The sequence below is a fragment of the Pseudorca crassidens genome, chromosome 2 (assembly GCF_039906515.1).
Source record: "Pseudorca crassidens isolate mPseCra1 chromosome 2, mPseCra1.hap1, whole genome shotgun sequence".
In the NCBI taxonomy this organism is placed as follows: Eukaryota; Metazoa; Chordata; class Mammalia; order Artiodactyla; family Delphinidae; genus Pseudorca; species Pseudorca crassidens.
In genome coordinates, this window is record NC_090297.1 from 109156535 (window position 1) to 109173531 (window position 16997).

Sequence of the window (16997 nt, forward strand, 5' to 3'; positions counted from 1 at the left end):
AACACAAGCTCTAAATGACACAATAGACCACATAGATTTAATTGATATTTATAGGACTTCCATCCAAAAACAGATTACACTTTCTTCTCAAGTGTGCACGGAACATTCTCCAGGAGAGATCACATCTTCGGTCACAAATCAAGCCTCAGTAAATTTAAGAAAACTGAAATCATATCAAGCATCTTTTCCGACCACAACACTATGAGATTAGAAATCAGTTACATGGAAAAAAAGGTAAAAAACACAAACACATGGAGGCTAAACAATACATTACTAAATAACCAAGAGATCAGTGAAGAAATCAAAGAGGAAATCAAAGATACCTAGAGACAAATTACAATGAAAACACGATGATCCAAAACCTATGGGATGCAGCAAAAGCAGTTCTAAGAGGGAAGTTTATAACAATACAATCCTACCACAAGAAACAACAAACATCTCAAATAAACAATCTAATCTTACACCAAAAAGAACTATAGAAAGAAGAACAAACAATACCCAAAGTTAGTAGAAGGAAAGAAATCATAAAGATCAGAGAAGAAATAAATGAAATAGAAACAAAGAAAACAATAGCAAAGATCAATACAACTAAAAGCTGGTTCTTTTGAGAAGATAAACAAAATTGATAAACCATTAGCCAGACTCATCAAGAAAAAGAGGGAGGGGACTCAAATCAATAAAATTAGAAATGAAAAAGGAGAAGTTACAACAGACACTGCAGAAATACAAAGCATCCTAAGAGACGACTACAAGCAACTCTATGCCAATAAAGTGGACAACGTGGAAGAAATGGACAAATTCTTAGAAAGGTATAACCTTCCAAGACTAAACCAGGAAGAAACAGAAAATATGAACAGACCAATCACAAGTAATGAAACTGTGATTAAAAATCTTCCAACAAACAAAAGTCCAGGACCAGATGGCTTCACAGGTGAATTCTATCAAACATTTAGAGAAGAGCTAACAATCCTTCTCAAACTCTTCCAAAAAACTGCAGAGGAAGGAACGCTCCTAAACTCATTCTATGAGGCCACCATCACCCTGATACCAGAACCAGACAAAGATACTACAAAGAAAGAAAATTACAGACCAATATCACTGATGAATATAGATGGAAAAATCCTCAACAAAATAGTAGCAAACAGAATCCAACAACACATTAAAAGGATCATACACCATGATCAAGTGGGATTTATCCCAGGGATGCAAGGATTCTTCAATATATGCAAATCAATAAATGTGATACACCATATTAACAAACTGAAGAATAAAAACCATATGATCATCTCAATAGAGGCAGAAAAAGCTTTTGACAAAATTCAACACCCATTTATGAAAAAACTCTCCAGAAAGTGGGCATAGAGGGAACCTACCTCAACATAATAAAGACCATATATGACAAACCCACAGCAAACATCATTCTCAATGGTGAAAAACTGAAAGCATTTCCTCTAAGATCAGAAACAAGACAAGGATGTCCACTCTCACCACTATTATTCAACATAGTTTTGGAAGTCCTAGTCACGGCAATCAGAGAAGAAAAAGAAATAAAAGGAATACAAACTGGAAAAGAAGAAGTAAAACTGTCACTGTTTGCAGATGACATGATACTATACATAGAGAATCCTAAAGATGCCACCAGAAAACTACTAGAGCTAATCAATGAATTTGGTAAAGTTGCAGAATAAAAAATTAATGCACAGAAATGTCTTGCATTCCTATACACTAATGATGAAAAATCTGAAAGAGAAATTAAGGAAACACTCCCATTTACCACTGCAACAAAAACAATAAAATACCTAGGAATAAACCTACCAAGGGAGACAAAAGACCTGTATGCAGAAAAGACACTGATGAAAGAAATTAAAGATGATACAAACAGATGGAGAGATATACCATTTTCTTTGATTGGAAGAATCAATATTGTGAAAATGACTCTACTACCCAAAGCAATCTGCAGATTCAATGCAATCCCTATCAAACTACCAATGGCATTTTTTACAGAACTAGAACAAAAAATCTTAAATTTTGTATGGAGACACAAAAGACCCCAAATGGCCAAAGCAGTCTTGAGGGAAAAAAATGGAGCTGGAGGATTCAGACTCCCTGACTTCAGACTATACTACAAAGCTATAGTAATCAAGACAACATGGTACTAGCACAAAAACAGAAATATAGATCAATGGAACAGGATAGAAAGCCCAGAGATAAACCCATGCAACTATGGTCAACTAATCTTTGACAAATGAGGCAAGGATATACAATGGAGAAAAGACAGTGTGTTTAATAAGTGGTGCTGGGAAAACTGGACAGCTACATGTAAAAGAATGAAATTAGAACACTCCCTAACACCATACACAGAAGTAAACTCAGAATGGATTAGAGACCTAAATGTAAGACCGGACACTATAAAACTCTTAGAGGAAAGCATAGGAAGAACACTATGACATAAATCACGGCAAGATCTTTTTTGATCCACCTCCTAGAATAATGGAAATAAAAACAAAGATAAACAAATGGGATCTAATGACACTTAAAAGTTTTTACGCAGCAAAGGAAACCACAAACAAGACGAAAAGACAACCCTCGGAATGGGAGAAATATTTGCAAATGAATCAACAGACAAAGGATTAATATCTAAAATATATAAACAGCTCATGCAGCTCAAAATTAAAAAAACAACCCAATCAAGAAATGGGCAGAAGACCTAAAGACATTTCTCCAAAGAAGACATACAGATGGCCAAGAAGCATATGAAAAGCTCCTCAACATCACTAATTATTAGAGAAATGCAAATCCAAACTACAATGAGGTATCACCTCACACCAGTTAGAATGGGCATCATCAGAAAATCTAGAAACAGCAAATGCTGGAGAGGGTGTGGAGACAAGGGAATTCTCTTGCACGGTTGGTGGGAATGTAAATTGATACAGCCACTATGGAGAACAGTATGGAGGTTCCTTAAAAAACTAAATATAGAATTACCAAATGACACAGCAATCCCACTACTGGGCATATACCCAGAGAAAACCGTAATTCAAAAAGACACATGCACCCCAATGTTCATTGCAGCAGTATTTACAATAGCCAGGACATGGAAGCAACCTAAATGCCCACTGACAGACAAGTGGATAAAGATGTGGTACATATATACAATGGAATATTACTCTGCCATAAAAAGGAATGAAATTGGGTTATTTGTAGAGATGTGGATGGATCTAGGGACTGTCATACAGAGTGAAGTAAGTCATAAAGAGAAAAATAAATATCATATATTAACACATATATGTGGAACCTAGAAAAATGGTACAGATGAACTGGTTTGCAGGACAGAAATTGAGACACAGATGTAGAGAACAAACGTATGGACACCAAGGTGGAAGAGTGGCAGGGGTGGGGAGGTGGTGGTGGGATGAACTGGGAGATTGGGATTGACATATATACCCTAATATGTATAAAATGGATAACTAAAAAGAACCTGATGTATAAAAAAATAAATAAAATTAAATTTAAAAAAAGTAAGCACAAATCAAACAATTCTAAATACAAGAGAAATTAAGCTAAATGAATTTCAGGTTCATGTGAACTGGGAAATATTCAGTATTAAATTAATATCTGGTATTAATGTTTTAAGTTTGTTGATCTAATTAATATAGACATGTTTTTAGAGTCATCAACATTAAGTGTAATACTTTTATTGTACCTAGGTGTAATATAAGCTAAATAAAACCTTGTTATATCTGTTACAAATATGTCAGCAGGGAAAGTAGCTTGATGTGAAGAAACTTTTAAGGAAAGAAAATGTAAATGAGATAGGTGCTTTTAGATAAACTCTATTAAGAATAATTATGCTTTACGAATGTCTATCTAAAATAGTCTCTCCAGGTTCTGGTAACTTGAAATTGTAGAGTTGTGCTAAATTAAGTTAAGTGATGGAAGCTTATTGAATAGCCTAGGTCATTCCCAAATAAGATACTGAAACATTAATTACTGAACATTGGCTTCCTTTTACAGAGAAACAAAAGGTATTTAGGATTATAAATGAATATGTTTCATGCCACATTCTCTAAAGAAAGCAATTTTAGAAAATATCACTGGTATTTATGTTCACCAATCTACAGAATGCTAATGTAAAGGACAGTTCATAATTGCTTACTTAGTTTTCAAAAGAAATTAAGGTTTTAAGAGCTGAGGATTCTAATTTAAACATGTAACTAAAGTTAATAGAAATAATAAAGGAAACATTTCAGTATACAGTAGGAAAGTAGGATGTATGTTTCTAGTAAAGAAGTCATGAGGAATGGAATCGCATTTTTTTAAGGGAAAAGGAAGTAGGTCTGACTTATAGCTGGCTGTTTCTGAATGGGAAATAAAGTGATGGATACAGAAAGTCATAAAAAGGTTTGTGGAAAGGGCACCCTGAGAAAAGAGTTTTGTGCATGGTCTGGATTGACTAAGGTTAAAATAAATTTAATTGAGTAAATGAATGTTATTTATTTATTTTTTATTATTTGTTCATTATTTTTGGCCGTGTTGGGTCTTTGTTGCTGCACGTGGGCTTTCTCTAGTTGCAGCGGGTGGGGCTACTCTTTGTTGTGGTGTGCAGGCTTCTCATTGTGGTGGCTTCTCTTGTTGTGGAGCACGGGGGCTCTAGGCATGTGGGCTCAGTAGTTGTGGCTCGTGGGCTCTAGAGCGCAGGCTAAGTAGTTGTGGTGCATGGGCTTAGTTGCTCCGAGGCACGTGGGATCTTCCCAGACCAGGGCTCAAACCCATGTCCCCTGCATTGGCAGGCGGATTCTTAACCACTGCACACCAGGGAAGTCCTGTAAATGAATTTCAAAAGTAAGCGGGTGCAAAACTTGAATTTGTTTTTTCTCTCTCAAGAGGGCAAGATTTCTGATAATGTTGAAATGCCTTTGATAACAGATTTCAAGTTTCTTTACCTTATAAGTGATCTGTTCTGTATTTGCCTTTGGAATCTTTTATTGTTACTTGGGCTAAGTGAATAACTATTGTTTCACAGTGACTTGTGATCCTATCTGACTGAGTGTTCTAAATCCTTTTTGATATTTTTTGACAGCACTTCCTAAATCAAATTTTAATGACCTCCTTTTGACCTCTAGCTAACTCTGGGATGCTTCAAAGGGGCCCTGATACATCCCAAAGAGAGATGTTAAACTAATTAGATTCATTTGGTATGTTAAATGACATGGGAAGTAATGTCAAATGAGTAATAAATCTTCTTAGGTTATATTGTATGGTAAATGTTACTAATAAAGATATCCTAGAAATTATATGGAGTTCCTAAAATTCTGATATGTCCTGGTAAAATGTTATCAGTCATAATTCTAGTTATTATCTTAAAGTGTTGTATGTCACAGTAGTAACCAAGTTTCTTTGTTAATTGCATTGTAATCAGATTTTAAATGTGCCTTAAGTTTTCTGTCATTATAGACACTTACAGTTTCACTCTAATGTCTTTGCAAAAATGCTTCTTCTTCAAGAAAACTTATAGAAAGGATTTTTGGATAAATACAAGTTTCTGACTTTCAGACCATAATGCTGAACTGGGTAAGAAATTGAAGAATTCTAATGGGAAACCTGATGGCTTCATAAAGCTGTTAACAAAAAGGATTAGTTACATAGGACTGAGTGAACTGGTGAATATGGTTGTAAATTTTATGGTTTCTATCTGAAAAATTACTGGTTTAAATCTGTGTTTTCCAGGTGTAAGGAAAACCTTCCCCTCAAACTAATTATGACTTATAGTAATTTGGTAAATTATACCTTTGTAAGCAGGACTGAAACATTTATCTTTGCTATCTGTCCGCTCCAGACACTGGAAACTCTCAGGTTGCCAGTAGCTTTATCAGATAAATTAGGAAGGCTACCTCACTAACAGGTACAGAAAACTCAAGGTATTTTGGGACCTTGAAAAGGGAGGAATTCACCTAGATCTGTTAGGTGAAATCTGTGATAAGCCGTTGGTGACTTTCTTAGCCCTGAGAGGTATTTTAAAAGTCCAGCCTGAGACTCCTTATAAAAGTTTCAGCAAGCAAAAAGCCTATATGATCAATTATAGTTATATATCATCAGGCCAAGTGTATTGAGACCAGATTTATTTTGCAAACAAATTAGTCTTAATTTGGTTATATTTGGTAGAAATGAGGGTAATTTTAGAGAGAAAAAGATGTTTCAATGAATGTTAAATCCCAGTTTTGTTAATGAAGGTCTGTATTTACTAAGACTCACTTCCAGGATAGTTCCTTGTTGCTATGTTATATTGATATAAAGTTAAATTGTATTATTAAAAGCACACTCTAAGTTTGTTTTTGAAGCTTATCTCAGTAATCTATCTTTGGATGAAGATCATTGGCCCTATGACCTGCAACCAGGGGACTATGTATATTGGAAAAGACATCATTTAAAGGACTCACTCCAACCCAGATGGAAAGCCCTCACCAGGTACCCTTAACTAGCTCATGTGCAGCAAAACTAAAGGGATCCACTCTTGGATTCATATTTCCCACTTAAAAAGGGCTGCTGCATCGGACTGGTCTATAGAGAGGACTGCTGACCTCAAACTCACCTTAAAACACCGCTCAAACAGAGGAAACTACACTCACACCAGGATGAGAAGAAGACAACATCAGAAGCAGACAGCTTACCCAAGATGCTGGACCTGATTCGTATTATCATTTATAAAGTTTTCTTGACTTCTCAGACCTTTGCATATAAATCAAATGTTTTCTATCATGGACACGATCCTATGCTAGTTTAAAAAATCAATCCAATTGTTGGGTTTGTGGCCAATCACCTTTGTCTAGTACTTCTGGATTACCTTGGTGGATTGCTCTACTCCAAGCCTCTAATTGGATGGTCCTTAGGAAATTTATTTCAGAAGAAAGAAAGTTCAGTCCTGTTCAGGCTACTCTTGATATTACTAGATGGGATCCCCTCACCTAGACAATTAATAATACCTGCTCTGACCCTGGCCATAAAAAAATGAATTTTCCTCTAAAGTTACTCAAGCTCAATCAGAGCAACAGCAAAATTTCAGCCAAGGAATAAAAGCTCCCGCAATTATGGGATGGATTTATGTGGTTAACACCAGGCTATGGTCATTTAAGTTTTAAGGCACCCTTTTACCTTGGGAACAATCAAATTATACTAAGGATAACCAGCATAGTAACTAGGAAATTGGGCTGGGAGCCTTATGGACAGTGACAATACACCATTTCCCTGAAAGATAACGATTGGTACAGAACAGACTAAGTCAGGTGAGCTGAAGATATACTGGGCTGTACCTAATGGAAGTTCTTGGCTGAATTCTCACTTATGACTTTAATAATATTGCTAGCTATGTTATTTGCATTTTTCCTGTTTTACAAGATTGTTGTTTCTTGCATTACCAAATGTGTGACTGAGCCTCCAACAAAAATATATAGTTTTATATGAGATCAATGATTGTAATACTGTAACTCTAGATATGGGAAGATACGACAAGAGGGAATTTTCCTGGACCATAACAGATTAGTAAGACAGGTGGTCCAGAGTCTTTAGTTACTGTTAAAAGACCTAGTCCAGTAATAGCACACTGAGTGGCCTATCAGCAAAATCTTCACCAGACCTAGGAATGAGCCTTCCTAGCACCATGGGACAAAATGGTCATGAAATGCCTCCCAAATCATGGTCAAATTTATGACCATGAGGAGGCGCTGTCAACTACAAATTGGCACTTGCCATTGGCACTTACCAACTCCCTTTACAAGGATTAAATCATGTGCTGCTGCAGCTACTGATTTTCAACACCCCCGGAAAGGAGTTCAGGGTGGAGAGCAGAAATGAGGCGCTCTGTGCTCTGGGAAAAACTGGCAGAATAGGTCTTCAGACAGATATTTTCAGGACCAATTTTATGAGCCCAATTCTTGTATCTCCTCATATCTAGAAAAGCACTAAAATCCTTCACGGTGATGTCTGCTCCTCGTGACTAGCAGAAACCTTCTGCAAAAAAATATATGCTTGATTGCATGCGTTCCCCCTTCACCAAAATCACATATATACTGACCTTCCCCCCTACCTCTCTGGAGCAGTTTCTCAGAGCTATCGGAAATGCTGTCTCCCGAGCTGCAGTCCTCATTTTGCCCCAAATAAAACTTAACTCGCAACTCTCACATTGTGCATTTTTTCTTAAGTCGACAGAAGCAAACACTCTAGTGGTGAGAGACACACTGTTAAATAAACACAAGGCATGCCAGATGGTGTTAACTGCTGTGGAAAAAATAAATGTACCTTAATAAATGTATATTATTAAGTGAAAGAAAACAATCTGAAAAGGCTACATACTGTATGTATTCTGGAAAAGGCAAAACCATGGAGAGAGTAAAAAGATCAGTGGTTGCCAAGGGTTCAGGAGAAGGAGGGACAGATGAACGGGGGACACAGTGAATTTTTAAGGCGGTGGAACTATTCCGTATGTTATATGTCATTATACATTTGTCAAAACTCATCAAGTATTACACAGTGAACCCTAATGTAAACTATGGACTTTAGTTAATGTATTAATACAGTCTCACCATTACAACAAATGTACTTTACTATCGCAAGATGTTAATAAATGGAAAGCTGGCAGAAGGAATTAAGGGGTATATGGGAACTCTGTTCTTTCCACTCTTTTTTCTATAGACCTGAAACTACTAAAAAAAAGAAGTCTATTAATTAAAACACATACACACACACACACAAAGGACAGGAAGTGCAATGTGTATGTGTTGGAGGTGGGGTAGTTTGCCTTGGGAGTTTAGAGTCTGGGAGATGAGGGGATGACTTGAGTACTCTGAGCTTCTTAGGGTGACAGAGCCATATATTGGGATAAACAGCAAATTGAGGTTAGTGATGACAGCCTCAAGACAGAGAGGTGATGAGAATGTGGTAGGGTGGAGTCTTTCTGGGGGCCCCTTCCTGATAATGGTGATGATGATGCCACGGTGGGGGCATTCTTATTAATGGCAACAGACTTCATGCTCTCCCACAATCTGTGAAATTCATTGAGATTTCTGGCCTATAAAACTGGAGAATATAGCAACCCCCCTGCATTATCCTCCTTCCTTTTTCAAGTGGTAACAAGTACTTCAATCTGTTCTTAGTTTTATATTTGATATTTAAATATTCTTTATGGGAGTGTACCTATTCCTACCAAGAAAATAGGTTTTGAAATCTTCACTCTTTTGAGTATATTTACTTTTATATGAAGGTAAACGTTCCCAGGAGCCGTCTTCACATTTCTTCATGAACTGGTCAAAGAGGAGTCTTAAGTCCTTGCTCCAGCTGGAGTTGGGGAGAGCATAGTCCTTAGGAATGACTTTCTCTGTAGAAAACCACCTCTAAAAGAAAGGAAAAAAAGGAGAGTAATGGTAGGTACATCCTATTTCATAACATATTCTCTTATTTTCTAAGACTATCTTGCTGCTTTTCCTCTTCCCAAAAGCTTTTTTTTTGTTTGTTTGTTTTGTTTTGTTTTGTTTGCGGTAGGTGGGCCTCTCACTGTTGTGGCCTCTCCTGTTGCGGAGCACAGGCTCCGGACACGCAGGCTCAGTGGCTATGGCTCGCGGGCCCAGCCGCTCCGTGGCATGTGGGATCTTCCCGGACTGGGGCACGAACCCATGTCCCCTGCATCGGCAGGCGGACCCTCAACCACTGCGCCACCAGGGAAGCCCCAAGCTTGTTGTTTTGAAGTGGAAACAAATTTCTAGGATCACCTGGTCCTCTCTCCTTGGGAGAATTGGAGGATTGAGAGAGGATAAATGATTTGCTCAATGTCACCCAACTAGCCATTAGCAGAGTTGGTATTAAGCCCAGGTCTGCAGACCCCCTTCTTTTTTTAAACCTTAATCAAACACAGGTCAGCCACGTCAACTACAAACCGGCACTTGACATCCACCTCTACAGGATTAAATCATGTGCTGCTGCACCTGCTGATTTTCAACACCCCCTGAAAGGAGTTCAGGGTGGAGGACAGAAATGAGGCATCCTGTGCTCTGAGAAAAACTGGCAGAACAGGTCTTCAGATAGTTAGGTATTTTCAGGAGCTGATTTTTTTTTTTTTTTTTTTGGCGGTACGTGGGCCTCTCACTGTTGTGGCTTCTCCCGTTGCGGAGCACAGGCTCCGGACGCGCAGGCTCAGCGGCCATGGCTCACAGGCCCAGCTGCTCCGTGGCATGTGGGATCTTCCCGGACCGGGGCACGAATCCGCGTCCCCTGCATCGGCAGGCAGACTCTCAACCACTGCGCCACCAGGGAAGCCCCTCAGGAGCTGATTTTATGAGCCCAATTCTTGTATCTCCTCATATTTAGAAAAGCACTAAAATCCTTCATGGTGACATCTGTTCCTTGTGACTAGCAGTAACCTTCACTAGAGACTAGCTTGATTGCATGTACTCCCCCTTCACCAAAATCACATATATAGTGACCTTCCCCCCTGCCTCTTTGGAACAGTTTCTCAAAGCTATCTGAGATGCTGTCTCCCGGGCTCCTGATTTTGCCTCAAATAAAACTTAATTCGCAACTCTCATGTGGTGCATTTTTTTAAAGTCAGCAGCCAGGAACTGGTGATAAAGAGAGATGAAGGACAGTTTTCCTCCAGGTAAAAAGTGTTACCAGTGGGAAACACACAGGAAGCCAGAGCACAGGGGAGAGGTATTCATCTGAGATTGGGTATTCAGGTAGGGGTTCTTTGACTTGAACCTTCATTAGACAAGCAGAAATTAGCCAGATAGAAAGGGTATTGTAGGCAAAGGAACACTGTGTGCAAAGGCAAGGAGGCATGAAACAGTTTTGAGGGGCCTTACAACAACCATATGAAGTAGGTACAAATTATTATCCCCATTTTACAGATGATGAAACTAAGGCCTCAAGGAAGCTTGGCATTGTTTCAGTACAAGGGGAAGAGCAGGTGGCTGCAGAGACGTAGGCAAGTGCCTGACTGTGAGAAGCTTCTACACTAAGTTAACTGGTTTGAATTGCATCTGCAGTGCTCTTGGAGGGATTTTAAATAGGGGAGTGACAAGATCAGATTTGGCCATAATACAAAAGATAGTGGGAGTGATTTCAAGATTGGAATCAGAGGGCCCTGTCTAGAGGCTACTGGAATAACTCAGGTGAAAAATTATGAATGCATGAAGCAGAACTTGGTGACTATTTGGATAAGGACAGTGAGGGAAGAGGAAAAATACAAGAGCCAATCTCAGGTTTCTGAACTGTTCAACGGAGTAGGTGACAGACCCAGATGCCAAGAAAGAGAATACAAAGAAAGAGGAGGAGGGGGTTGGAGGGGGAAAGTTCTTGGTGTCATAATAACCACAGCTTCCACCAGTGCTATTTCTCTGTAGCACTCAGCACTGCTACCACTCCAGTGCCCACACAGCAGGTGGAAAGGTACATGGGCCCTGGAGGACTTGGGGGACAAAGTGTCACCTACAAAAGAGCTGGACAAAGCAAATGCCCATCGGCACCAGAAAGGAAAATCAGTTATTTTGACTTCTGCAGAAATCCTGGAACATTAAGATCACAGAAGCTATCAACTCTGTGGCATTCTACTTCCAGGCACCCTTATCAATTCATTCAGATTCAATGTACCTACAACACTGGGACTACACCCCAGGGTACAGGGAGGTGCTGTTATTGTGATGGAGGAACCAGCCAACCAGCCTTCTGCTGACCTCTGGGCTGGCTCTGATCCTGGCCTGATGGTAAGAATTTAGGGAGCCCGTCCCAAGAACTCTATGGAACTAAAAACTTCCCGGCTAACAAAAGGAAGTCTTGAATTCGTGAGGGGAAACATGAGTACGGTTGAGAACACTCCACTCCCTAGCTCAGTATTTGTACCTTTGTTTTTTCCTATGGTTTTGGATTGGCTTATCCCTTCAGCCTTTCAGCTCAGAAAATCTGGGAAGGAAAGAAAAGAAAAACAAAAATTTTTAACCCACTCATTATCTCTCCATCTTAATATAACTAATGGTAAAATTTTGATATATTTCCTCCAAGTTATTTTTTTTAATATTTATTTATTTATTTATTTGGCCGTGCTGGGTCTTAGTTGCGGCATGTGAGATCTTTGTTGCCACGTGCAGGATCTTCAGTTGAGGCATGTGGGGTTGCAGCATGAGGGATCCTTTAGTTGCGGCATGTGGGATCTTAGTTGCAGCAGGTGGGATCTAGTTCCCCGACCAGGAATTGAACTCGGGCCCCCAGCATTGAGAGCTTGGAGTCTTAACCACTGGACCACCACAGAAATCCCTCCTCCAAGTTTTTTTAACTACAGCTTTTCTTAATATACTTGTAATCTCAGTAAGAAATATAATTTTTCTTTTGCTTCATCACTTAAAATTCTTTAGTGTTCACTTTCTCACGCCCTTAATCTCAGTTATCACCATTTTCAACAGCAGAAAAATAGTCCTTTAAAATGATATACTATAATTTACTTAACCATTTAAATTGTACATGTAAATTGTTTCCAATCTTTTGCTGCTTTAAATGAAAAGGATCATTGGAACACTGTGAATATAGTCTTTTCTCTACTTTTGTTTATTTCCTTAGAATCCAGTCCCAATCATAGTTTTTTTTTCTCTTTTTATTTAATTTATTTTTCAAAGCTATTACTCATGTGCCTATTCTTGCCATCAAATTCCAGTATGCACTGATGGCTTTTTTTTTTTTTAACATCTTTATTGGAGTATAATTGCTTTACAATGTTGTGTTAGTTTCTGCTGTATAGCAAAGGGAATTAGTTATATGTATACATATATCCCCATAACCCCTCCCTCTTGCGCCTCCCTCCCACCCTCCCTACTCACCCCAATCATGTAGTTTTTAAAGTACATAAATTCTGGAAGTAACCTAACACACACAATTAGTCATAAATTAATATGTATTGACTAATACCTGTCAATTAAGAGGTAGAATAGGATGTGTAAGCTTTGGAGTTGTGAATTTGGGCTTACCGCATCCATAGGTCTCATCTTAAATAGGGAACTCTAGGTTTGATCAGTTCTAGCATCCTTTCATGGACCAGTGCAACAGAGATAATAAAGGCTTTTAGGAATTAGAGTGACTCCCTTGACCCTGGGCTCTCCTACCTGATTGTAACTTTGAAAGTCTGGGGGATTCAGCTAAATGCAACAATCTTTTTTTTTTCTCCCCTTTTTTGGCACTGCATGGCATGTGGGATCTTAGTTCCCTGACCAGGGATCAAACCCACTCCCCCTGCAGTGGAAGTCCGGAGCCTTAACCACTGGGCTACCAGGGAAGTCCCGCAATGAACTTTTTTTTTTTTGGCGGTACGCGGGCCTCTCTGTTGTGGCCTCTCCCTTTGCGGAGCACAGGCTCCGGACACGCAGGCTCAGTGGCCATGGCTCACGGGCCCAGCCGCTCCGCGGCATGTGGGATCTTCCTGGACCGGGGCACGAACCCGTGTCCCCTGCATCGGCAGGCAGACTCTCAACCACTGCGCCACCAGGGAAACCCAAGAAAGGAGTCTTTAAAGAATCATGAAGGTGGTACTTGAGTGGCAAAGTACTTTTTCCATTATGGGGAGGCTTAAGGAGTTTTAAGCAAAGCAGTAACATGAAATTAGGTTTTAGAAAGCTCCCTCTGATGTAAAGGATGAATTGTAAGGTGAGAAGCAATGGTAAGGAAACCAGTTAAAAGACTGTTGTAAAGGTCCAGGAGAAATGTGGTCAGAAGGTGAACTAGGTAGAGAGGAATGAAAAAGATTTAAGAGATATTTAGGATATTGGGACCAAGGATTGTGGCGTGGGTTTGATCCCTGGTCAGGGAACTAAGATCCCACATGCCATGCAGAGCCAAAAAAGGGGGAAAAAAAAAAAAAGATTGTTGCATTTAGCTGAATCCCCCAGACTTTCAAAGTTACAATCAGGTAGGAGAGCCCAGGGTCAAGGGAGTCATTCTAATTCCTAAAAGCCTTTATTATCTCTGTTGCACTGGTCCATGAAAGGATGCTAGAACTGATCAAACCTAGAGTTCACTATTTAAGATGAGACCTATGGATGCGGTAAGCCCAAATTCACAACTCCAAAGCTTACACATCCTATTCTACCTCTTAATTGACAGGTATTAGTCAATACATATTAATTTATGACTAATTGTGTGTGTTAGGTTACTTCCAGAATTTATGTACTTTAAAAACTACATGATTGGGGTGAGTAGGGAGGGTGGGAGGGAGGCGCAAGATCATGGGGGAAGAGAAAGTAGAAGAGTTTTGGATGATTCTTGACTTGTGGTTTGAAGGTTGGAGTGGATAGAAGGAAAAGAAAGGGGAGGTTTTCGTTAGTGTTCACGTGCACGTCAGGAGGCGGAAAGTAGGAGTGAAACCATTAATTTTAGTTTGGGGCATGTTGAGTTTGGGACCACAGATGAACACTATGATGTTGTGAGAAATAAAAATAATGAAAGTTTCAGTCCAAGGAGATGAGAATTAAGAGATACTTGAAGTAAAGGCACCTGTAAATACACAGCATAGACTCTGGGCATGAGGGATGTGAGGGATAATCACTATTTTTTGTTGCCCTGAATAGAGGAAAGGTCTTGCTAGATCTCTGATTATGTATTTTTCAAGTAGGGCTTAAGTTACAACTTTTTTTTTTTTTTTTCGGTACACGGGCCTCTCACTGTTGTGGCCTCCCCTGTTGTGGAGCACAGGCTCTGGACGCGCAGGCTCAGCGGCCATGGCTCACGGGCCCAGCCGCTCCGCGGCATGTGGGATCTTCCCGGACCGGGGCATGAACCCGTGTCCCCTGCATCGGCAGGCGGACTCTCAACCACTGCGCCACCAGGTAAGCCCAGTTACAACTTTTTAATGTGTCTCTTTTTAAGATTAAGTTACTGAACCAAAAGAAGCATGATTTGTAAGCCCTGTAAATACTACTGTTATAAAGCCTGAAATATTCTCAACATAGATTACAAGACACCAACATATTAAAGAAACGAATCTATCTTTGTTGTGAGATTAGCACAGGGCATTTTATTTTCCAAAGTGCACTATGGTACAGGATTAATAACCGATCTGCACCCATTACTCTTTAAAAGTAAGCTGGCACAGGCTCCTTCTCTGGGCTTCGGTTCTGTGGGAGACGCAGCAGAGCCCGCGTCGTCGCTTCCCGGCGAGCTTGAGGGGGCCAAAGGGCCTTGTCCTACCGCAGTGGTCTGCCGCTGGCTCGCTGGTTCGGGAGCAGGGCGCTGCAGCCACCCATCCCGGTCAAGGTGTTTGATAAACAGAAGCCCCAGAGTATCGGGAGCCTGCAACCCTTCGCCTGGAACGGCGGTTCAGGCGTGAACCGTGCTGACGGAGGATGGCAGCCTCCGGGGTGGAGAAGAGTGGCAAGAAGACCGAAAAGAAACTTGCTGCTCGAGAGGAAGCTAAATTGGCAAACTTCATGGGCGTCATGAATAACATGCGGAAACAGTGATTTAAATCCACCACCCAACTATAGTTGAATCTACGGTCTACCCAGGGATTTATACCCAGGGTCAACTTGAAATCACGCTGGGAGGCACTGACTGCAGAACCTTGTTGACAAGCTACATAAATCCAAAGAAAACACTGTGTGATGTGATCCTTATGGTCCAGGAACGAAAGACAGCTGTTCACTGTGTTGTCCTTGCTGCAGCCAGTTATTTTTTAAAATTAATGTTCACAACTAACATGCTTGAATCAAAGTTCTTTGAAGTAGAACTCAAAGATGCTGAACCTGACATTATTAAATAACTTGTGGAATTCACTTATAGCATTAGAATTTCTGTGAATAGCAACAATGTTCAGCCTTTGTTAGATGCAGCAAACCAGTACTAGATTGAACCTGTGAAGAAATGTGTGTTGATTTTTTTCAAAGAACAAGTTGATGCTTCCAATTGTCTTGGTATAAGTGGGCTAGCAGAGTGTCTACACTGTCCTAAATTGAACGCAACTGCAGATGACTTTATTCATCAGGATTTTCTGAATTTTATAAAACTAATGAATTTCTACAACTTGATGCCAGGTGAGTTACACATCTCCTCAATCAGGACACTCTAACTGTGAGAGCAGAGGATCAGGTTTACGACGTTGCAGTCAGGTGGTTGAAATATGATGAACCTAATTGCCAGCCATTTATGGTTGACATCCTTGCTAAAGTCAGGTTTCCTCTTATATCGAAGAATTTCTTAATTAAGACAGTAGAAGCTGAACCACTTATTCAAGACAATCCTGAATGCCTTAAAATGGTGATAAGTGGAATGAGGTATCATCTCCTGTCTCCAAAGGATTGAGAAGAACTGGTAGAAGACACAAGGCCCAGAAGAAAGAAACATGACTACCGCATAGCTCTATCTGGAGCTCCCAACCACAGTCTTGTAGATACTTGAACCCAAAGTTGAAAAGAGAAGTATATTCTGCACGAGCCTGGAAGTGAGGCTGTAACTTTAGAATTCTCTTTTGACGTCTTTGTTCTTATAAATGGCCCATACTTAATGCTCTTTTTTATATTCAACCACAAGTCTTTAGACTTCAAGTGGAAAAATTTAAATAACTGCCAATAAAAACATCCTCATTCCATCAATTATTACTTATTCCCTAAAGCTAACACCATTAGAATCCCATTACAATATTTATTAAATGTTTCTATTAGAAGTGCCAGCCTCTCCTTTCTTTTTGCTAAAAACTTCACCTTAAAATTTTTTAACCATTTACTATTACTTATTTTAGTATAAGTTGGTTGTCTTTATTATTTCTAATATTAAAACAATCAAGGAAGCTGATTTCATTATAAATTATTATTAGTTACCTTGACTCTCCCAAAGTGAACATTATTTCATTATTCATTCAAGCAGACTGCTTAATAATAAGGACTGTATAGAAATTGTTTTAACATTCTTGAACTTGGGACTTCCCTGGTGGTCCAGTGGTTAAGAATCTGCTCTCCAATGCAGGGAACACGGATTGGATC

General features: G+C 39.6%; 1 protein-coding gene and 1 pseudogene across 1 annotated transcript in view; one reads left to right on the forward strand and one right to left on the reverse strand.

Annotated features, from left to right (window-relative positions):
- Nucleotides 1-16997, reverse strand: part of THEM4 (thioesterase superfamily member 4) — a 38253-nt gene that overhangs the window by 19907 nt on the left and 1349 nt on the right. Inside the window, exon 2 of the mRNA XM_067727810.1 lies at nt 9242-9383. Within this exon, the coding sequence (XP_067583911.1) occupies nt 9242-9383 (142 nt within the window). The remainder of the gene's footprint in view (nt 1-9241; nt 9384-16997) is intronic.
- Nucleotides 15366-16463, forward strand: LOC137212607 (kelch-like protein 7 pseudogene; annotated as a pseudogene).